The 23155-nt window shown below is 42.4% G+C and overlaps 1 protein-coding gene across 3 annotated transcripts in view; it reads right to left on the bottom strand.

Moving 5' to 3' along the window:
- The window catches only part of RYR3 (ryanodine receptor 3), a 585375-nt gene that overhangs the window by 199380 nt on the left and 362840 nt on the right, over window positions 1-23155 (bottom strand). For all 3 annotated transcript variants that reach the window (XR_003092800.1, XM_025197735.1, XM_025197736.1), the window contains 5 exons: window positions 15684-15864; window positions 13786-13894; window positions 12134-12254; window positions 9515-9684; window positions 3384-3604 (listed from right to left, as the gene is read on the bottom strand). Coding sequence is in view for 2 of the 3 variants with exons in the window: in XM_025197735.1 (XP_025053520.1) it covers window positions 3384-3604; window positions 9515-9684; window positions 12134-12254; window positions 13786-13894; window positions 15684-15864 (802 nt within the window). In the remaining variant the exon portion in view is untranslated. The remainder of the gene's footprint in view (window positions 1-3383; window positions 3605-9514; window positions 9685-12133; window positions 12255-13785; window positions 13895-15683; window positions 15865-23155) is intronic.

Raw genomic sequence — 23155 nt, 5'->3', positions numbered from 1 at the left:
AACTCCTTGAGTTGGATGAAATCCACCTTTTTGAACTATAGCGTTCTAATTTTGTTGAGCTTATGACCTCCCTGCCTCAGGATCTGGCATTCTATCATATCGTAATTGCTTCCTCTGAAGTTATCCATCACCTTCACATCCTCCACCAATTCTTCCCTGTTGGTCAAGACAAGATCCCAGGTAGATGACCTTAGTTGTATCCTCCACTTTCTCTAGTTGTGTCCTCCACACAAGTTAGGAACTAGCTTGGCATTGTCCTTCTACCAGATGTCTGGAAAATTGAAGTCTTCCATAGCTTTTGGATAGATTTGTCACCTATTTGAAGCCTTCCTCATCCACCTCCCTTCCTGATTTGGCAGTCTACAATAAAGCCCCATCATTATATTGGTGCTGCATCTTTCACTTTTCATCTTCACCCAAATGCATTCTGCTTTGCTGTCTTCCTCCTGAACTAGGAAATGAGTGCATGTGTTCTTGACATACAAAGCAACACCACCACCTTCTCCCAATCCTGTCCTGAAACAGAGTGTAACCCTCAATGTTGACCTTCCAGTCATAACAGCAGTCCCACCATGTCTCGGTGATGCCAACCAGATTGCTGTTCTTTTCACAGGGTGCAATTTCCAGTTTATCTTGTGTATTCCCCATACTTCAGGTTTGTAAATGTGCATCAGACATACTTTGCACTTTGACCTCCCTTTTGCACCATTTGCTGCAATCCTGTAGCTCTCTGACACTTTCCCAGAGTTAAGTTGTTTCTTTGTTTCTTTTCCCTTCTGGACTGTGTACTCTGTTGCTGGAGGGTTTTGATCATCACCACATGTGTAACCTAGTTTAAAGCCCTCCTTACTAGGTTAACCAGACAACACCCAAAGATGCTTCTCTCCATTCTCATCAGATAGATCCCATCTCTTCATAGGAGTCCTCCTCCTAAGAACATCTGCCCATTGACATCACCATCTCAGCCACGTTTCCACTTCCAGGATACAATGGTTTCTGCCTGGACCCTTGCCTTCCAAGGGAAGAATTAATGAGAACACAACTTGTATTCCAAGCTCCTTAATCCCCCTACCACGAGCTTCATAGTCACCTTTGATCTGCTCAGTGTCATTCCTGGTAGTGTCATTGGTGCATATATGGACAAACAGGAAGGGGTAGTTGTCCAAAGGATGGATAAGATTTAGCAGTCTCTCTGTGACATCTTGAAGTCAGGCTCCAGGCAGGAAGCACATCTCCTGGGGTCTCCAAAGAAACAGGCTGTGAACTCATGAAAATGTACATAAAAAACAAGGGGCCAAGGGACAAACTTTTCTTCATACAGCATGCAGAAAATCTGTACTGTAGTGCATGAGAAAAAGAAACATGGCCTGATCAATCTCACTGTTCCTCAGTCTTTTAAACTTTGTAGATCTATGTGCTCTGTGCATTTGCTGCCAAGGCTCACATATGCACATAACTCATGCTTCAATCTTCCAGGATAGAGATTAGAACCAATTAAAAATAAATAATAATAATAATAAACATCCAAGCACACATTTATTTCCCATACTTTTCAGAAAACCTGATGGCACTCAATACAGAGAAATGCAAGGGGCTCCACCTCTGGAGAAAAACCCACATCACACTTATAGGCTCAGCAGTGCTATACTTGCTAGCACCATGACTGAAAGAGACTTTGCAGCACATGATCGAGCCATGTCATGATCGAGCACAAGATGAACATGAGCCACCAATGTGGTACCACAGCTGGCAAAGCAAACAATACTCTGGCTTGCATCTACCGATGCATCTCAAGCAAGACCCAGGGAGTCATCCTCCCACTGTACTTGGCCTTGGTGAGGCTGCAGCTGGAGTACTACATCCAGGTCTGGGCTCTGCAATTCAGAAAGGATGTGGAGAAGCTTCAGAAAGTCCAGAGGAGAGCCATGCGCATGATCAGAGGGCAAGAGAGCAGGCCTTATGAAGAGAGGCTGAGAGCCACAGGACTCATCAGCCTGGAGAAGTGTAGGCTCAGGGGTGACTTGGTGGCAGCCTATAAGTACATAAAAGGTATGCATCAGGAACTGGGAGAACATCTGCCCTCCAGGGCACCCCAAAGGAAAGCAAGGTCTAATGGTCAGAAACTCCTGGAAGGCCATTTTAGGCTGGACATAAGGACAAAACTTCTTTACTGTCCGAGTCCCCAGGGCCTGGAACAGATTCCCCCCAGAGGTGGTGCAAGCACCTACTCTGGACACTTTCAAGAGATATCTGGGTGCCTATCTTGCTGGGATCCTTTGACCCCAGCTGATTTCCTGCCCCTTGAGCCTGGGGCTGGACCCAATGATCTTGTGAGGTCCCTTCCAGCCTTAATGTCTATGAAATCTATGAAGTTTGATATTGGGAGACTTGCATTTTTTGTTACAGACCACAACAACAGAAAAATTAGTGTCTGTCACAACAAACATGCTGCCACTAATTCAAGGAGACTTTCAGGCTATAATAGACAAAACAAAATATATGCAAGTCAAGTTAGTTTGAGAAATTTCATCATTCGCTTGTGGAAATGGAGCCTTAAATGTGCCCAGATTAAGCTTTGAGGACTGACCTCAACGGTATGAACTATGTAGAAATTAAATGTATATTAGGTACTCTAGAAATAAATGAGTATCAGAGCTAATTCTTTTTCCCCCTCCCCCAACTCCCTTCACACAAACGTCTAAACAGAACCATTATTGCCACATCGTGTTTATAAAAATGAAAAGTTATGGTTAGGGGTCTACCCAACTCAAGATAGGGGCTGGACATTTATGTGGGCAGATTGAAGGCCCTACAGTCATTTTCATGGGCTTATCATGGTGGACCCCACCGCCCCATTGCTCTGACTGGCCAAGGATCCTGGAGGCCCTGCCCCCTGCTGCTGTTGGTGGAAAGGGCTATCCATACTATGGCCCTCTCAGCCAATCAGCAGTGAGGGGTGGCGGCAGCCATCATCTTGTCTCCTCATTTTCATGCTGGCAGCCCCATTCATGCCAGGCTAGACAGCTGGGAGGATTGCTGGCTCCTACTGGGGAGGCAGCATTTTATTTTTAGTAAGTTTTTTTTTTCTGCAAAAATCACGATTTGAGTAAGTCCTTAGTTATGGTATATCTCTGTCACCCACAGCAAAGCAACAGCAATTATAAGATGCTTGAAATCCTATGTATTATAAAGATCCTATGTAATATAAAATAGAGACTAAACATTTTCTTTTAAAAAAATACTTTGCATGTTACTTTAAGTTATATGTTTCATATCACAGTAAGGTCTTCCCAATCTATATGATCCAAAAAGAAATAAGTTGTGCATGGTCATTTAATATACATTGCAAAAATAATCAGCTTGCTTACAGGTCTCATACTTACTGACAGACAGCAAGTAGACATTCTTCAATAGTATCTCTTTGGGCTTTAGTAAGGGAGCGTCCCTTGGAGAGTCTATATATTGTATGAAGTGTGGAATCAATTAGAGAGGCATAATGCTCTGTTCCAGAAAAGAGGGGAGCACACCTTTTCAGTAATGGAAATACAGCTGAGCAAATGTATCTATTTAGTGCAAGAGCTGCCTCTGTGGTACTCAGAGAAACCTGTATAAAAAGAACATGCAACTGTTTAGCAGAGCCACATTAAATAAGAACGCTGCAATATAAAAGATGAAATATTTCTTAAAGATTTAATAGTGTCTAAACTGCAAATCTATCAAGTTAAAGAAATATATTGGGTAATTTGGGGGCGAAAATGTTCTTCAGTTTACATTGTTTCTCCAGATTCTCATTCCGAATGTTTCTGAAATACTAAAAACCAGGAAAAAGATATAGGTCTCAATTGCCTCTTAATAGGTATTCACGTGTGCTGAAAAGCACTATTAGTGTGTGTTTATTAATGTGGTGGTTCCCAGCACAGGCAATACCTAATGAAAATAAAAATAATCTGTGAACATATCGAGGTGTTGGTTATTTCTTGGTCAGAACTGGGTGTAATAGCAATCACTCCATATCAATGAAGTATATTTTAGAATACTACCGTGTTCCCTATTGTGGAAGGCCTGAAGTGCAGCTTTTAAGTTAGGTACAAAAGTTACACTTATCATGCATTAAGTATGCAGAAAGTGTCCTATAGCCATGACTGGCCAGATGTCCATGGCACAGAGTGCTTTAAACATGGTGAATTCCACTCTAAGTTAACCCTGAATTAATGTGGTGTCAGACTAAAGCACTTTAGGTTAGAGCACTGCTTTGAATGTCTGTACAAGATCCCATTATGAATCAAGGTAGGTTGCATTCCACTGGCATCCCAGACAACTTAGTGGGCTCCCCCCTTGCATGGAATCATGCTGGAACTTGGTTTACTCTGCTACTCCAAGCTGTCAGCCACAGCAGGGCGGGGAATGGGAAGGGGGCAAGGGAAGGAGTGTCTGTATCTCTGTATTTTTCTATCATTATACCATGTCCCTAAGAAGGGCAGGGGAATTCCATAGACAGAAGGATTGAGTCCCTTGGAAGACAGCAGTAGCAGCAGGGCAGGGCAGGCAGAATGAGCGACCCCTACCCAGCCTGTCCCCAAGCACTTCTGCCCTGCACCCCTCCACTACCCAGCACTTATCTGCAGTAAATCCAGGCAGGCAGGTTCCCCCAGCCCACACTGAGGCTCTGGGGAGATGCCAGTGCCTACCCTGCCCCTGTCGGCACTCAGCAGATGGGCTCCCCTGCCTGGATCCTGGCCTCCTGGTGTCCCCAGCCTAACCTGGAGGTTGTTTCCAGCTGTGCTTCTCTGGGATTCTCTGTGATTTCTGTTGCTGACAGAGCAGCAGGTGGGGAGAACTGCTTCCCCATGATAGGCAGCCCAACAGGGATGGCTTGCCTATTTGGTTGCACTCAGGAGTCTCCTGCAGCCTGGAGAGCCCCTGGGGCATACTGGGATGTGTGCAAGAGCTCCCCCAAGCTGCTAGCCTTGGCCATTGCAGGCAGGCTCTGAGCACTACTCCTCCCCCCCCCCCCCTCAACAGAACAGTGCACATCTGTTCTGTTGGGTCCCAACCTAATTTAGAGCACTTTCAGTAAAGTACAACACTTAGACCACTGCTGCTTTGGACTTTCTGAATGTCTGTACTTAGCCTTAATGCTTACATTCTATGCCATTAAAATGTCACTTTTCATTCCCTGTGATGTTGGAGGATTTTCCAGCAGTTGTCTATGCTAGAATTTAACTCCAAAATATATATTTTTACCTTCCCTAATAATATGTGCAAGTACAGTTAAAATAATGATTGTGAAACTAATAAAAAAACCCTTCTACCTTGTCAATGATCTGTCTCAGAGCACAGCTCTAAATTTAGATTCCTATTAGCCTTCTTTCTAGTCTAACACTATGAAAGTTTTTAAAACTAAAATAATATATCATAATGAAATGTGTCCATGGTTACAAGGTTTTAACTTAGAAAATTAATTATTTTCTGAGCAGTCAAATCTATATGGTATAGACCCATGTAAGCTTCAAAGCAGAACCTTATTAACAGGATTTCACCTTTCTACAACTACATACTTAGGGAGCAAAGTACATGTCAGTCTAATGTGATAGCTTCTATCGCCTGTGCATTAAGCTTTAATATTTTTCTTATCACTTTTTGATATAGGTACCAGTTTGATCTGTTGACATGTCTGGAGCCTTATTTGCAAGTCAATCTTTTAACCTTTATGTATGTATCACTTGTATATTAGTATCCGCACTGAAGTCAAAATATAAGTATTATTTGTATAGGTAATGGTTCACAGAATCACACTTCTAGCAATATAACTGTGGAATGTATGTAATTGTTATTAGCTAATTACCCCAAACAGTCAGTTGTCCAGGCACTGTCACTAGAACATGAAATAGAATTATAGCCTAAATCAGAAATTCAACCATGTCAATAGTGCTACTAGAATAATTACTGTAATCCTATAATTGCTTGCAGCTACGAATTTGGATTTAGTATTGAACTTTATAAACTGTCATTATTACAGCAAATTGGATGTATATATTAGAAGAAACTATCAAACTTGCAAGCTGTCTTGTGCTCTTGTCTTGAACACTTACTCTTCTGCCTGTACTCAGGGTAGCTCATAATTTTCTCCAAACATAATAACTTGTGTGCTAAACATTTATAGTTTATGTCATTTTTAATCATTAGCAACATTTTTATATGGTACCATATATGCATTTCTGGCGGTCTGCATAATTATTAAAATAAAATAATTCAGAAGTAAAATCTTGATACTAAACACTTCCCACTTAGAATGTACTAAATACATTTCAAACTCCAAGGGCATTTTTACATGTGCTCCAGGAGTGGAGCAGGGGAGGGTGCTTAAATTAGAGCAGCTCCTTGAGTCGATCTAATTAAAGTGCCCAGAGTGTTTCATCTATCAGCATCTCCATGCTTCAAAATGGTGGCAGAAGTGCTTTATCTAAAGCTTGTCAAACAAGCTTTAGTTAAAGTACCCCCACCGCCATTTTGAAATGTGGGGGTGCTGATACACAAGACATGGAGGCTGCCTGGAGTGCAGTAATTACCAGGCTTCAGCCGACTCAATTAATCGAGTCTGCTCTGACATGCTGTAATTACAGCATGTCGGAGCAGCCTCCTGTCTCATGCACAGACACCCCAAGAGTCTAGATATACATGCTGTTTTAGATGAGTTTAAACCTCCTGCAATATTTCAAAAGCACACTAGGGAAAATGAAGTACAGTAAAAGCTGCGTTATCCGGCACCTTACAAACCAGTATGCTCTATTAACCGGCATGCCAGCTTGTAAGGTAAAAGTGAAACTGGAAGTGCTAACCGTGGCACTTCTGGTTTTGCTGAGCCCGCACTGCCTGGGGCAAAGCAGGCCAACTCTAACTCCACTGAGACCACAACTCTAACAACACAGTTTCATTGGAAGAACAGTAAAAATAGAATAGATGCAGACTGGTCCACTCCACCACCACCATTCCCAGAGCCCTCCATCCTACCACATCCCTGTGGGGGTGGTTTGGGGGGCTCAAGGAATGCTGGGGTTGGTTTCTGAGGGGACTGGGTCTCCCAGGGCAGGGGTAAGGGGATACGGGGAGTGGTGAGAACAGGGTCTTCAATGTCTGGGTCCCTGGAAGGGGGTGGATTAGGGAGTTTGGAAAATGGCACAGAGTCTGCAGGGACCTGGCCCCTGGGGTGCTGGGTTAGGGGAACAGAGGGGCTAGGGTCTCCAGTTTGTGGGTCCCTGGGGGCAGTGAGGAGGCTTGGGAAATGGCAGGGGCAGTATCTGTATCAATGCAGGGGTAAGTCATGGAGCTCAGGGAATGACATGGAATCTGGGGTCTCTGGGGAGTCTGAGTCAGTGGCAAAGGTTGGTCAAGGGGCTTAGGGAATGATGGTGGTCTGTGGAGTCCTGGTTCATGGCAGAGGTGAATCAGGGGCCTTGGAGAATGGCATGGGGTCTGAGGTGTGCAGGTCTAAGTCCATGGTGGGGGTGAATCAGGGGGCTTGAGGAACAGCAGGGTGGGGTCTGTAGGGTCCAAGTCTGGGGTGAGGGTGAGTCAGGAGGTTCAGGGAACAGCAGGGTAGGGTCTGCAGGGTTTGTGTTGTTGAGGGATGGGGGGCGGGCAGGAGAAGGGGTGGCCAGAGCACTCCAGGGATGGTGTGTGTGTGTGGGGGGGGGGTCTGGTGGGTTCAGGTTTGAGAATGGTGCACGATGTAAGGGCTCAGGGAATGGTGGAGGTGGGGTTCAGGCCATTCCAGATCCAGGGGTAGGGGGTGGTGAGGGTTGGTGCTCGCAGGTTTTGGTCAATGCTGGCATGTCTGGTAGGGTACTGTTGGGTAATTTTTCCCTGCTTGCTGAGGGTCAGGGCAGGGAAGGGGAGGGGAAGGGGGTTAACAGGTGCACAGCCTTGGGGCTGTTGAGAGGGAGTGGACTTTCCCTGCCCTGAGGCTGACACAGAGAGGGTTTTGGCTCTGTGCTCAGCCAGAACAGTGGTGTCTGGCTGAATCACAGACTGTCACCCTGGAAGGGGGTGTGGGTGGGCAAAACAATGAATACCGGGGTGCTAGTGGGTGGTGTACCAGCTTCTTTTGGAGAGGAAAGTATACAGCATCCATTTCTTGGGCAGAAACTCTATCAGAGGCCACTTCTACCTCATTGGATGTGGTACAAGTTTTTACTGGAGTTGCTAATTTTGATTTGATACAAATTGTCTGAATACTTGTACAGCTAGGGCAGTGTTTCCCAACCTTTTATTACTGGGGGACATTTTTTTTCTAAATTAAAGTAGGCAACACACTTCACTCATATGTTTACACATATTATATATAGATATATATATGTATGAATTTAGTGCCATTTTTAACAGTGCCTCTTAGCCCTGGTATGATTTCCTATGGCAGGGGAATAGAATATGTTATGTTTTGGAAAAATTATATAATTCTTCTGCCAGATGAAATCATCCCTAGTGCTAAGAAGTACTGTTAAAAACTGTGTTTCCATCAGTAGAAATGTCATGCTTGTATACATCCTCAGTCTGCACTCTGTTCTGTAGGCCGGCATGAATCGTCACTCCCTTGAACATGTAACTTAAGTATAATCTTCTAACAAATCAGAATTCTCCAGTCATACCACTGCTAATATTTACATCTATTTTATACTGATGTAGGTAACCAAGGTACAAGGTAGTGGAGAATGAGGTACTCTGTATGTGGCAATACATAAAGTGGCAGAAAGTTAGGTGCATTATGATTTACCTGAAAAAGGAGAAACCACATAGATTAGCCTATAATTACTTTTAATTAATATTAAGCAAGGCAATACAGAAAGAGGAATAAATAATCAAAATCTCCATGGAGATGCAAAACATGTAGATCTTTTTTGTTCAATTCAAACTGTTTGAAAAGGATGCCCATTTCAACAGACAAAGACCTCACAGATTTAAAGTGTTTCATTTAATCTGTCAGGAAATTGTATTTCTTGAATGAAGGTAAAAGAAAATACTGGAAAGCTTATTATAATGCCACTTCTCATAATGTTTCCAGGCTAGAACTGAAAACCTTAGATGTTTCAACAGTTTGAATGAGCAGTTGAACTGGGTGACTAGTGACGAGATTTTCAAAGTGAAAAATGGAACAACCTAATAAGATACACACACAAGGGAGGTTTAAGGAGGTTCAAGAACATGAACAAAGAAATAATATGGTAGTGAAGGGAAAAATCATGCCCATTTTTTTTTGCATTTAAGTGCTGGTACTTTTGCTTTTCAGTCATACTGTAAAATCTTTACATCAAAACTGGTTTGATACTTCCCCTTCAGTTTTTTTACTGAACACTCTTGGTCAAATGTATGTGCTATAAATATATAAATATAAATGATTCATGTTTGCTGGTATTAATGAGCATGAAAAGACTTGTTTACTCCTTGAATTATATTTTATAATATGTATATAGCCAATATCCATAATAAATGAACCTAATGTCACTAACATAATACTTACAGTATCCAGGGAGGCAGATGCTCTTAAGTCTGGTAAAAATCCAACCTCCAGCAGGTGGAGGAGGAAACTTTGGTCCTTAATACCATAGACACGGTCCAGAAATAGCACCATGGGTGCTTTGTGGTCAGGACAGAAACTTGCAGACATGTCCGGCTCATTGACTGTGCCATCTAAAATATATACGTATTTTTTTTTTATAACTTCTATTTTACAAAAAAATGTAGCTCAGTTAAAAAAAATCTCATTACAATTTTCCATTTTTAAACTTTTTAAAACGTGTAATGTACAATGGGACACCCAGGGTCAGATTAACCATTAGACTAAATAAATGCAATTTCAGCATGAGGTTAATGAGAAGTGTGTGTAATTGTGCCTGCAATTAAATTACTAAGTCTCTTGTTTCAATCAATAAACTAAATGAAAAAAATATTTAAAGCATTTTTTAAATGATAAGCAATGTAGAGAAAGAAAGATGATCAGACATTGCAAAAAAAATGATGAGAAAAATATAGAGGGAAATCTTATATGCCTAGGGCACATGCCAAGTGCAAAACAAACCCCTCCCCTCCTCAGTTTTCTTGGACAATCAAAATGCATGACACTCAACATCTATTACTCTGGAAAAAATGGGATATTAAAATATCCTATCACAAATTTAAATAATTCAATCCCAAATAAAGATTTAGTTGCATGTAATTAAAATGTTCATCTCAGTGCACTGTTTTTAAGATTCTTGCAATGGTTTTGTAATAACTATATGAAAATGAAGAAAAATAGGTTGCATATTCAGAATATCTTGTAGAGTAAGAATATTAGACTGCAGAAATGTCACTCCAAGATGGTGATGAAAATCCTATTGTCTCCTTTAAAACTAAAAAGCATAAAATGTATTTCTCCTCTTTTTATTCCTTCTCTTTGGAATAAAAACATGTTTCACAACAGTAATAGAAGTTATTGATTTCTATGCAAATGAATATTTTGTTCTTCAGAAGTTTAGTCAGACTTGCTTGGAAAACTCTGTGTTTGGTTCTCTATCAACTGTCAAAAAGAATAGTACTCAAGCCTCTGTGAAGCAGCTTAATTCTACTTCTCACATCAAGCTCAGTTCATTATTATTTAGAACAAACAAAACACTAACTTAGTGTGACAACTATGCTTTTAATGCATGACTTAGAACAAAAACAACAACACACTCTTTTTCTGACTAGGATGTAATATTTTTTTTAAAAAGAGGAGACAGGGAGGGAGGAAATAGGTGGAATGGGAAACAGTAACTTTAATCTCAAGGGATGCCTGTAGATGGGCAGAGGGGTGCTCTGATGTGCTGTAGTTACAGTGTGTCAGAGCACACTTGACTAATTAATCGAGTCTGCTGCAGCATGGTAATTATTGCGCTGCAGCCAGTCTCCGTGTCTTGTGTATCAGTGTCCCTGCACTTCAAAATGGCGGCAAGGGCACTTTAACTAAAGTTTGCTTGATGCTTTAATTAGAGCGGCTCTTGGAGCCACTCCAATTAAAGTGCCCCACCCTGGAGCATGTGTAAAAACGCGCCAGCTCACTGGTCTAGAATCTAAACCAGTAATGATATTTTCTAGTTGTTTTTAGCCTAAGTCAGAAGTGTTTTTTAATAGTTTTAGTCCTGTTCCAATGACAATGATGTTCACATATAAAAAAATATATTGTTATTACTTAATTGCAGATATTATCAGTAGAGAAGCCAAGAGCCAGATGAATATTAACACAGAACTAACTTCTATTTTACAGAGGTGGGCTAGACCAGTGGGAGCTAGATTTTTTGACAGGTGTGCCACAAATTAACCCTTTACCCTCCTTAAGTGACACTCTGATCTCCTTCCCCTGCCTGATCAACTCCTTTGTTTTTTGCTCCCTGCCTTGTCTGATCTGCTGTTTTGCTATAGGCTTCCTCTCCTATCTGCCACTATGCTGCCTGCCCCAATCCCAGCCTGTTATGCACCTCAGATTGGCCACCCCTGGTCTAGACAGTTCTTAGTGCTAGGTTACAGCAGTAGAAAAGTCTATATTGCTCCTCCTTGCTGTCCTTGATCAGTGGACAAATAGAGGATTCTGTTTCCAATGCAGTGAAAGCTTTCACTTGTCAAAAAGACAATTTTTTACCGGGAGTTATTTTCAATTAAAAATATCTGCTTTCTCAATCATGAAGGACATGTAAAGTGCAATGTAAACCATTTGTATATAGTATTTTATTTATATACAAACAAACCCTATGTATATTTAGAGTATTTATATATACAAGAATTAAAAACACAAACGTGTATACATGCAGACTAGAGAAATGCACTTAAGACACTAATTGCAGATTAGGGTAGCTAAAATTGAAAAATTACATCAGTGGTTGATTTTCAAAGTCTGCAAAGACATGAAGCCTCCATCTGTATACCAGAAAGCATATGGTTTCAACATCATGTAAAATGTAGTGAAATATTCACAGAGTATGCATGAACATCGCTCTGTCGAATTAAGTGATGTCGTACTCACAAAGGGTTTACTCTAGGTTAAAATCCAAAGAAAGCACATAAAAAAAATCTTCTGTACATTTAAATAATTTGAAAAGTCTGCATTATGATAAATTGAAGTTACCTTTATTAACTGTTGATAGCTTTAGTGGTATGCTTATGATCCCAACCAAGTCTTCTGTGGGTACTAGGGAACGAAGGATTGACCTGATTCGAATAGCTTCACCTTTCCCACTTTGGATAAGCTGTTAAAACATAATAACACTTGTAAAATAAGACACCTAGGGGCCTTGTTACATGTTCATTTTAGGCAGCTCCTTATGCTCTCAACACCTAGATTGTCCACACATTAACACAAAATAGTTTTAAGCACTCTTCAGTTGGCATAAAGTTACGCCACTCCAGCCTAGGTTTATCTCTGATCCATGTTACACAATGTGTAGCCACTGTAGGCTACACCTTAGGGTAAACACCCTACCCACTGCCCCCGACCCCTTAGCACCCCAGATTCCTGCTCACTTCCCCTCTGCTGCTGCTTACCTATAGCTGCCTGTACTGTCTATCCCAGGGGAGCAGGGAAGAGTTAGCCTGCCTGCCTGCTCTGCTGTCTCTGCTACTGCTGTTGTCTAGACTGGGCTCAGCCTGGAAAAGAGCAGCAGCCTGGCAGTAGTGGTGGCAGGGTCAGGAAGGCAGGTTAACCCTTCCCTACCTGCTCCCCTGGGACAGAAAGTGCAGGCAGCCACAAGTAAGTAGGAGAGGTGGGAGAGATGGGCGTGGGGTGAAGGGAAAGCCCCTGGGACGGGGGGGATGGGGCTCTAGGGTGTGTGTGTTGCGGGGGAAACTTGGGTGCTGCAGAGGCCAGGGTGAAGCTCACAATGGCGGGGGAGGTGGAGGCAGGGGATTCTTACCTTTCAGTCCTCCAGGCCCCCCTGGCCTGAATGTGTGACTGCTCCAAACACAATTTAGCACTAGCACCAATCAACAGTTGAGCAGCTCACAGTGTAATGTGTAACAAGTCCCTAAGTTAATTGAGGAGACACCAAGAAATGACTGACTAAATGCTCTCCATTAAAATACTGGTGCTGATATGTTTTGCGTGAATCACTGCAGCCTCCTACACAGAAAATCTACTAGTGCATTGTGAGGGAGGTTCCAGGTTCCAGTAATTCCACTTTCTTGCCTGGTTAAAGTAATGTCAAACACAAAACAGAAGCCCTCATTAAAAACAGTGTCAGACGAGGTTCTAGAGAGTCTACAGGTGTTGCCTGTCATACAGGATAAAGCCTAATAATAGACTTCAATGTGAAAGACTGACATTACTTACAGGTCTTACAATAATATAGGGCACTTTTACACATGCTGCAGGGGAGGGGCAGTGCTTTAATTAAAGCAGATCTGAATGCTGCTCTAATTAAAGCACCACTGTGTTTCCTGTAACAACATCCCCATGTTTAAACATGGTGGACTCAATTAGACTCCACAAGACTCAATTAATCGAGTCTGCTCTGATGTGCTGAAATTCCAGTGTGTCAGAGCAGCCTCCATGATTGTGCATATGTGCCCATAGGTTTCATGACGTACAACAGACCAACACACACGTACCTATGCCAGGAAAATCAAACTTCCAGAAAGAAACACATTTGAAGAGAGACAAGTATACACAGTGGTTTCGGTTTTCTTACAAATTATTCTTTAAGTTTCTCTTTAAGAGTACTTTTTGTAACTTCTCTAAAAGTACTTTTTGTACCTTTTGATCAAGAGATCGAGGCCACTTACATGCATTTCTGGTGCACAACGTCCAAGCAAGTCTATGAGAGCTGAATAAAATGACATGATTGCATTGCCCATGTGCACGATCTCTTCTTCCTCTTCATCTTCAGCAGCACTAAAAAGTAACCAACATACATTCATATTTTTTGACATCATCAGCTTAACATATTTAGCAGTTGTTTACTTAGTATCTGTTTTTAAAGCACTGGGTTTCAATATGCAGACAATATTTTTGAAAAATCTTACAACTGATCTATAATCTTATAACTGATCTGGTACTTATAAATTAGTATAGGGCACAATAGCTCCCTGGAAAAATAAAACCTCATTTTATTCTCCAGTTATGTTGCTAGCAGTTGTCAAAAGAGGAGTTATCAATTTTTAAGTAGTTTGTCTGCTCTAAGAACTATTACACTACATGCAAATGTGAGTATGTAGTCATAGATGAGGATGTGCTCACCAGAAAATTCTGTGACCATAAGTAATTAAAATAAAGTACTTTGAAATTTAATCTAGAAAAATGTGTCTACACATTTTGGGGGTGCTGGGGGAGAACAAACATTAAGATGTGCTGCTTAGGTTGAGATGTTCAGACAACTCAGGAATTTAGACTGCTATGAAAATCTCCATCTTAACCTTTATTCCAAAGTAGTGTTTTTATTTCTGGAATTCTGAAAGTGTTGTATTTAACTAACAGATATTATTGACAATATTTTGATGATAATACTGCTAGTGCAAGAGTGAGTGAAATGGAGCACAGATGTGGCCTTCCTTCCCTGAAGACATCTGCAGACTTGGAAATATGTAAGGGACACCTTCCATACATACTCGGGTGAAGGCACTAGACCCCTGAAAGTTCTTTCCCCACCATTTGGCCTTGAGGGAAACACTACAGGAGGAACCTGCCACATATTCTAATCGGTAAGGGTAGGTGCAAAAGTAACCAAAGAAGAGCTGCTGGACTGGGGGAAGATGGTAAAACAAGGCCCAATTTCATTAAACCCATCACCTACCACTTGAATCTAGAATCAAATGGGGAGGATCTCCCTAGGGAAGCAGGACTCGGAGGGCTTCTGTAGATGTGCTGGGAGGCTGCTCTGATGTGCTGTAATTACAACGTTTTGAAGCCGACTCGATTAACTGAGTCTGCAGCAGCATGCTAATTAGCACGCTCCAGCCAGCCTCCGTGTCTCATATATCAGCATCCCCATGCTTCAAAATGGCAGTGGGGGTGCTTTAACTAAAGACTGTTGAATGAGCCTTAGTTAAAGTGCCCCTGCCACCGTTTTGAAGCACAGAGATGCTGGACACTGATACATGAAATGCTCTGGGCACTTTAATTAAAGAGGTGTTCAGAGCTGCTTTAATTAAAACACTCCCCACACCCCTGGAGCATGAATAAAAACACCTTTATTCCTTATCTTCTGCCATGTGCTGCATGCAAAAAAGAACCAGACTCCACCAAGTAGATGTACATGGGAAGCAATCAAATAATGAATCTTCATAAAATTCTTTGACTGCTCATGGTTTGGAATGGAATTTTGCTTTCCTGAGTTGACTGGTGATTTGCTCTAACTCTCTACCTCTTCTTCTGTTCTCACAACCTCTTCATGTCAGCTTTATACTATATATAAGCTGCTCCTTTGCTCCCTGCCCTCATTTCTCTCATCTTCCTTCCATTCCACGTTCCTGCTCTCCTCGTTTTCCTTTCCTTTTAGCTTGCACTTACAGATTCTACATTGGGAACTCTTACGAGCCATTTGACTCTTCACTTTTTCAATACCTTACGCAATAGGGCTCCATTCCTGGTTAGTTGGATTTTAGGCCCTACCATAAAACATGTGTTATCTTCAGCCAGTAAATGAAACATCACCTCTGCTAAGAAAACATTTACATTTACTTACCCTTCTCTTTTATAGCCCTGAGAGGGAAGGTCACGAGCTGGGTTCTCTGAGATTTTAATAGCTTCTTGCATAGCTGCAAGCAAACCATTTCCTCCTTCTCCCCTAAGGTCTGGACCAAAGCATTCTGGACGTCGAATAAGCAGCTTAACAACAACACTGGCATTTTCCTCAACACTTTCACCTGAAGACCAAAAGGACATGTTACCCATGCATAACTGGGGTGGAGCAAGAGAGGCACGATCCTTAGTTGATCCCTATGAGGGGATGCCAGGATCCCCCTGATCTGGGAAGTCTTTGCCATGGCAGGGGAAATTCTGTGCTGCCTTTGACCACCATAGGAGTCAGGTAGCATAGTGCCACACAGAGCAGTACATTTGTGGGGCAGGGGAAAATGGATCAACTTGGAGCCTTTGCCAGAGCAGGCACAGCTTTGCTCTCAATATGAATATATGTGGGTGGGGGAAGAAAATAGGGCATCAGGATCTGCTCAGGAGGAAGCCCAGCCATGGGAGAACTGACCCTATGGATGCTGAGCAACTGCAGGAGCAGCAGCCAGCAAAGCTAAGATTTCCCTTCTTCTCACCCACTACACTGCACCCCCCACCCCCCACCACACACAATGTGTGGTCAGCATATCCTCAGCATCCTCCCCCACAACCGCTGCACCTCATCATGGGCACTTAATGAGCACCCTACACCACTGAGCAAAACTATGCCAAACTGACAGCACTGGAGGTGAATCTTTTACCAAAACAGCAATAATTTTGGAAATTAAACTTCCTCCCCTTGCCTTGCCAAAGTTCAACTATCCTAACATGGATAATTCACTTCTAGAATTAGAAGACCAGTTCATTTTTTAGGACTGTCCCATCTCTTCTCTGCTGTACACTGGAAAGTTTGTGTAGAAAAGGCACTTATAACAAACATTAATTTTCAAACTACTACTAGAAAATGGCAACTTTCTGTTCACTGAAAAGTTGAGATAATATTCAAACTTGTGACTTCCAGCTACCATAAATTTATTAAGATCTGACTACCAGCTCCTGAAGGTATTTATTCTCAGCTTTAGGAAATACACTACAGGGAATAAGCCTAGCATAAGGAGAGATACTAATGACTTCATCAATGCACAGTGTATAAAACTCAGTATAGTTGCCAATAAGGATATTAGATATTTTAAGCAGCCAGGGATTTTGCTGGGGGAGGGGGGAAGTCAAATGATTTCAAATGGCCATCAAAAAAAAAGACTAGTTTTAAATCATGGGCCAAACACTAACCCACTTCTAAGGGGTATTTATATAGCTACTAGGTGTCCAAAATCATTCAATACAATCCTCTTCTACCTATGAAAGCCACTAGGCTATCTGGATTCCTTATGCATCTCAATGTTGACCTTCTGAGCATGTTCAAAATTCTCCCCCAAGGTTTTTACCTCCACATATTCTCTGTTGTAATCCTAATCTTTTTGGGAATTTAAATTCTGTGTAAAATCCCAAATCTTTAGTCTCAAGAAAAAACCATAATTAGCTACACTCTAAGGAGGAGGAGGATGGGTGATGACCCACCCACTTTTCAGCTCAGTATCATAGTCATTAGGACATTTGCCCAGAGACTGGGAGACTCAGATTCTATGTCCTCCTGTGCCAGAGGGTTTCAATCCACTTCTCTTACTTTCCAGAAAAGCATCCTAACCACCAGGCAGGTCCAACAGCACCCTCCACTCCTCCTATTAAAGCTTGCCCAGACTCAAAGGGCCAGAAGGATAGCACGCAAGAGGGGTTCTGACTCTGTGTCCAAGTGAGAAGGAGGCAGGTAGTTGGCATGCAGAAAGACAATTCTGCAATGCCTTATAAAGGAGGGAGATCTAGGTCTCCTGTTCCTTTTCCCAATCTTCCCACATTGGGTCAATAACTATTCAGTGTAAGCCTCTACCCACAAGATGGGCATAATGCTCTCTTCCTTCTCCTCCTCATTTTGATGTTATTCTTAGAGTAAACCAGATACCTATATGACTTAGCAGCATATGGATCCTCCACTGATAGAGCAGGAGAACACTACGTACCTTCTTAGGTGGATTAGGATCAGGACTACCCTGTCAAAATAGGAGAGCTATGTGTCCATGTAGGGTGGTTTAAGATCGACCTCTGTGGGCATAATAATAAGTTGTCCATTGAGAAAATAGATGTGCCTTATTGGATAGGTCAGGATTGCACTCCTGAGCCAAGATGCCTAATTTTTGCACCAGCTCTAGGAAAGATTTAGAGCTGAAACAGGATTTAGAACCATGCCCTCTACCTTTTGGCACAAAGAACATTCTATGTAATTCAGAAATTAAATTTTCTCAGCATGACTAAAGACTTTCAAGTCATCTTTCAGATTAGATAGATATATCTGATCTCAGGATATAGTAAGTTAACGACAATAAAGAGGTATCTCACATTATTTTCAATGTATGTTTAGATAGAGATAAATGTATTCCACTTGCTATATGGAGTCTTTAAACAAAGTTTTCAATTTCTACGTATAACCCATATTACAGCACACTTTAAGCATTTCAAATCTTGCACCATCCTGCTTACAATCACAGCAATGGCTCAGTTTTGGAACAGATCCTTCCAGCTCTCATGCTGTGTTACCTACAACTAAAATACCGAACTATAGATTTTTATAAACAACTCTGAGTAATTTGGGCATTTTCTGTGGCCATCTCACAGGCTCAAAAAACACTGATAACCAGAGGTATTTTCATTCATCACAACACTTCCTAACACTTAGCTGCACACCAAGTACCCAGTGATTCTGCAGCTTTGAATACATACATTAATCAGTGGGGCGCTGTAGCACGCCTGCTTCAGAATCAGGCTGCAATGCAAATACAATTAGATTACAATTTTATTTTTAAAAACTGCTGACAGTGGTGATAGCTAACTTATCTCCACTCATGTTTTATATAACCTATGTTTGAATAAAGAAGTGGTTGAGTAGTTTGTGCCCAGTTGCTGCCATTGTTAAACAGTACCTCTTAGATCTTTGCAATACATATCTGAGGCAGGAAACTATTATTAGGGCCTTGTTGTATATTCATTTTAGGCAGCTCCTGGAGCTCTTAACCTCTGGATTGTCCACACATTAAAATCTGAAACACACTTTAGGTGGCTTAAAGTTCAGGTTTTGAACACACTTTAGGTGGCTTAAAGTCACACAGCTTGTAACCCAGGGGTGGGCAAAATGTGTCCCGCGGGCCGGATGCAGCCCACCAGGCCATTCTATCCAGCCCGTGGGGCCCCTAAAAAATTTAGAAAATTAATATTTATCTGCCCCTGGCTGCCTATCATGTGGCCCTTGGTGGCTTGCCAAACTCAGCCCAAAATGATTGCCTGCCCCTGTTGTAACCACTCCCCACAGATGAGCCACCCAGGTTGCAATTTTCCAGCATCCAAGGATGCCTATCTATTTATTTTATCCTTCAGTGACTGACTTCCTTTGTTTCACCACCCATTTCCCATCCCCATTTCCTTTTCACACCTTCATTACCCACTCCATCCCATTAAGTCTCTGCCTTTCAGCTTCATGTTCCTATTCCCACAATCCATCTCTCACACCCTTCCCCCTTCTAGAGCATGGATAGAAGCCTGCTCTGGCTCACCATCTCTCTTGCAGCAACTCATAGCTATAGCTCCTAGTCTGGCCCCTGCTTGCTAACCCGCTAGTGGCAAGTCACAGCTGTGCAGGTTGGGGACAGCCAGTAAGGTGCGACTGCTCACTTGACCTAGCATTGACACCAATCGACTTTTGAGTAGGTCAAAGCGCAACATGTAACAAGGTCCTTGGGAAAGATACAGACACACTGGGTGCATCTACACGTGCTGCTATGGTGCTGTTGATAGTGCACCATCATTTAGCATTTCCTTTTGGAAGCACTAAAAGATGGCACAGTCACAGCCCGTACTGCACCATGTGCTCTGCGCACAGTTATTTTTAGGCACTACGTTACCATAGCAATGCACTATAACAAGAGTGTGTGTTGCTATGGTGACATAGCATCACATGTTGCACCCACTAATTGACAGTCTGGCTTCAGAAGTGCAGGACACTTGCAGCTCCCATTGAAGGCACTGGAAGCTTCAGGTACTGAGAGTTACTCAAAATCAGGCCATAATTATCCTGCCTAAAGTCTCAGCAAAAGTTTATGAGAAATAAACCATGCTTTCCAGATTAGCAGTCAAGTACTAAAGCAACCCTTCATTCTCTAGCCCAATGTGCTTAATTTTACCACCATTTAGAGTATCATGAGGTCAGAATGAGAATAATAACGTCTTTAATTTAATCATAAAAAATTAATATTAACAAAATATATTTGTAAAACTGACACTAAAACAATGCGTTTTCAGCTATCCTCAAAATCCCATTTTAAAGCTCTAACCATTTTTTCTGTAGCTACATCATTAACTCAACTGTTGGTTTTATGTTTCCTGTAATACAGTAGTTGAACAATTAATAAAAGGAGAAATTAATTCAGAAGCACATTTCATATATGTAATCTGCTTAAGTAGCAATCATGGTTCAATTGATTTTTAAATTCAGATTATTGTTTATTAATCTCAATCTTAAAATGTGTAGATAGGACAACCAAAATGTCAAAGATGTCAATTTTAGAGTGCAGAGGAAAATGCACAAAAAACCCCATCTGGTAATAACTAATTGGGTTCAGACTGGACCCTGAAAGGATAGGTAGCTTTAGATTTTAAGATGTTAACAAGCGATAGGTGGAATTAGGGGAGATGTAGTTTGTCTTCCCAGTTCCTTGCTGAAGGTAACCGTCTTGCTGGAGGTTCTCTAGAGAACTGGTAGAGGCTGCACATTCTCAGAGCATGGTTGTCAAAGTCAACTTCAACTACCCAAACATCTCGTGGGAAGAGCACTCAGCAAGATCTGATCGGTTGTGAAGCTTCCCCACTTGCATTGAAGAGCTACATCTGACTCAAGAAATCTATGGGCTGACCAGGATAAAGCACTCCTGGGCTTTTTCTGGCCAAAGGAGATGATTTAGTGAGCAACCTGAGAATCAAAGGGAAGCTAGGTGACAGTGACCATGAGACGATCACTTTCTCCATGCATCACAAGACAGGGAAATCAGTCGGCAGGGTAGAAATCCTTGATTTTAGGAAAGCTGTCTTCTACAAGCTTAGGAGATTGGTTGGTGGGGCCCTACAGAACCATGATCCAATGGGGAAGGGAATCCAAGATTAATGTTCACTAGGCCTATGCGGGTTGGCAGTGATCCGATCTGGCTTCAGATCCAGCCACTTTGGATGGCCGCGATCCGATCCAGAGCACCGGACCAGGTTTCTGCCTCAATCTGGTTGAAGCCACTCCTAAGCTTTGGAGCTGCCTCGGAGATCCGGCCATAGGGTATAATGGGGAATCAATGAAATATCTATAACTTTGTTGTTTTTTGTCCGAATTGGATGAAACTTGCAGGGATGGTAGCCTGTGCTGAGAGCATGAAACTTGCCAAGTTTCAAGAAGATTGGTGCAGGGGATTGGGGGGAACTGTACCCCAAATTCTTGAAAGCCAAACTCATGTCATGGCTGTGTGTTACAACACAGGGGGGTGGGTGAAAACTGCAGGGCTGGTAGCTCTTACTGAGGCCACAAAGCCTGCCAAGTTTCAAGGAGATAGATGCAAGGTTTGGGGGGAAGTGCATCTCAAGCTGCAGACAAGCAAAACTCATGCCATGTGTGATACTGCGTGTGTTAAGGCGCAGCAGGGTGACAGCTGCAGGGATGATGGCCCCTGCTGAGGCAACGACGCCTGCCAGCTGTCGAGGAGAGTTGTGCAGGGGGTTTTTGGGGCCCTGCACCCCTAGCTGCTGACAGACAAAACTCGTGCCAAAACTGTCTCTGTCTTGGGGCAGTTGATTGTCTGTATTGATTCTTTCCTCTCCTTAGCCTGGTTTTGTAGGTGATAATTGATACTTGTTAAGTTGTTATGTAGTAGCTAGGTCCTGTTTATTGAGCTGGTCCCCGAGTGAATCATGATTGATTGATTGGTAACTGGTAACACAGTAGCTTAGCAGCCAGGCCTGCAGTAGTGTCTCCCCTCCCTGCCCCAAGACAGACACAGTCAGTCCCACAAGCATCCAGGGCACGAGTTTTGCTTTTCCACAGTTTGGGGGGCAGTTCCCCCCAAACCCATACACCGATCTTCTTGAAACTTGGCAGGCTTTGTGGCCTCAGTAAGAGCTACCAGCCCTGCAGATTTCACCCCCCTGTGTTGGAACACATAGATGTGATATGAGTTTTCCTTTCAAGAATTTGGGATGCTGTTCCCCCCCACACTACTGCACTGATCTTCTTGAAACAGGGCAGGCTTCGTGCTCTCTGTCGAGTCTACCACTCCGGAAAATTATATCCAAATTGGACAAAAAACAACAAAGTTATTGATATTTTATTGTTTCACCATTATAAGCCATTGGCCGGATCTCCGAGGCGGCTCCAAAGCTCTTCAGAAGCTCCAAACCATTTTGGGAAGCCTAACGAGGCTAGCACTTCAACCTGGATATTCTGCTTTGAACCCCAAAGTGTCCAAAGCTTCTCCAGATCCGAAGCTCTGTCCAAAGTCTTGCTCAGCCCTAACGTTCACTCCTCAAAGATGTGATTCTTGGAGCAGAAAGGAAGCCCATTCCTGTTTGTAAGAAAGGTAGGAAAAGGGCTGGGAGACCCCCTTGACTCAAAAGGGAAGTATTGGACCTCCTGACCTCCTGAAATTGAAGAGAGAAGCTTATAAGTGATGGAAGTCAGGAATTACCATCAAGGAGGAGTACATAGCAATATCCCACACCTGTAGGGAGCAGATTACAAAAGCAAAGGCAGAAACCAAATTTAAACTGGCAACAGAAATGAAGAACAATAAAAAGTCCTTCTTTAGATGTGTAGGAAGTCAGAGAAAAAAAAATGGAAACATAGGGCCCCTGCTAATGTAATGGGACAGCTGATAACCGACACCCAGAAGAAAATGGAGTTCCTAAATGAATACTTTGTGTCAGTATTCCACTAATCTAAGGGTGTTACCCTGCCTGACAGGATACAAGATAATCAAGATGGAGGATGATCACTCACCCATAGTTGGTGAAGATCTCATGAGGGAACATCTGGAGAGGCTAGATATCTACAAGTCAGCAGGACCAGTCAGATGAACTACACCCAAGAGTACTAAAAGTATTGGCTAACATCATTGCACAACCAACGGCAAAGCGATCTGAGAACCTGCAGTGCTCGGGAGAGGTTCTAGAAGATTGAAAGAAGGCCATTGTAGTATCTATCTTCAAGAAAGGAATGAAGACCCAGGGAATTACAGGCAAATCAGTTTGACCTCAATCCCTGAAAAAATTCTGGAAAAAATTATCAAAGAATCCACCACTGATAGTCTAACTGAAGGCAGTTTTCTAAAAGATAGCCAACATGGCTTT

The sequence above is a fragment of the Alligator sinensis genome, unplaced genomic scaffold, assembly GCF_000455745.1.
Source record: "Alligator sinensis unplaced genomic scaffold, ASM45574v1 scaffold262_1, whole genome shotgun sequence".
In the NCBI taxonomy this organism is placed as follows: domain Eukaryota; kingdom Metazoa; phylum Chordata; order Crocodylia; family Alligatoridae; genus Alligator; species Alligator sinensis.
Note: the sequence above shows the minus strand (reverse complement) of the source record. Positions and strands in the feature narration are given on the sequence as shown.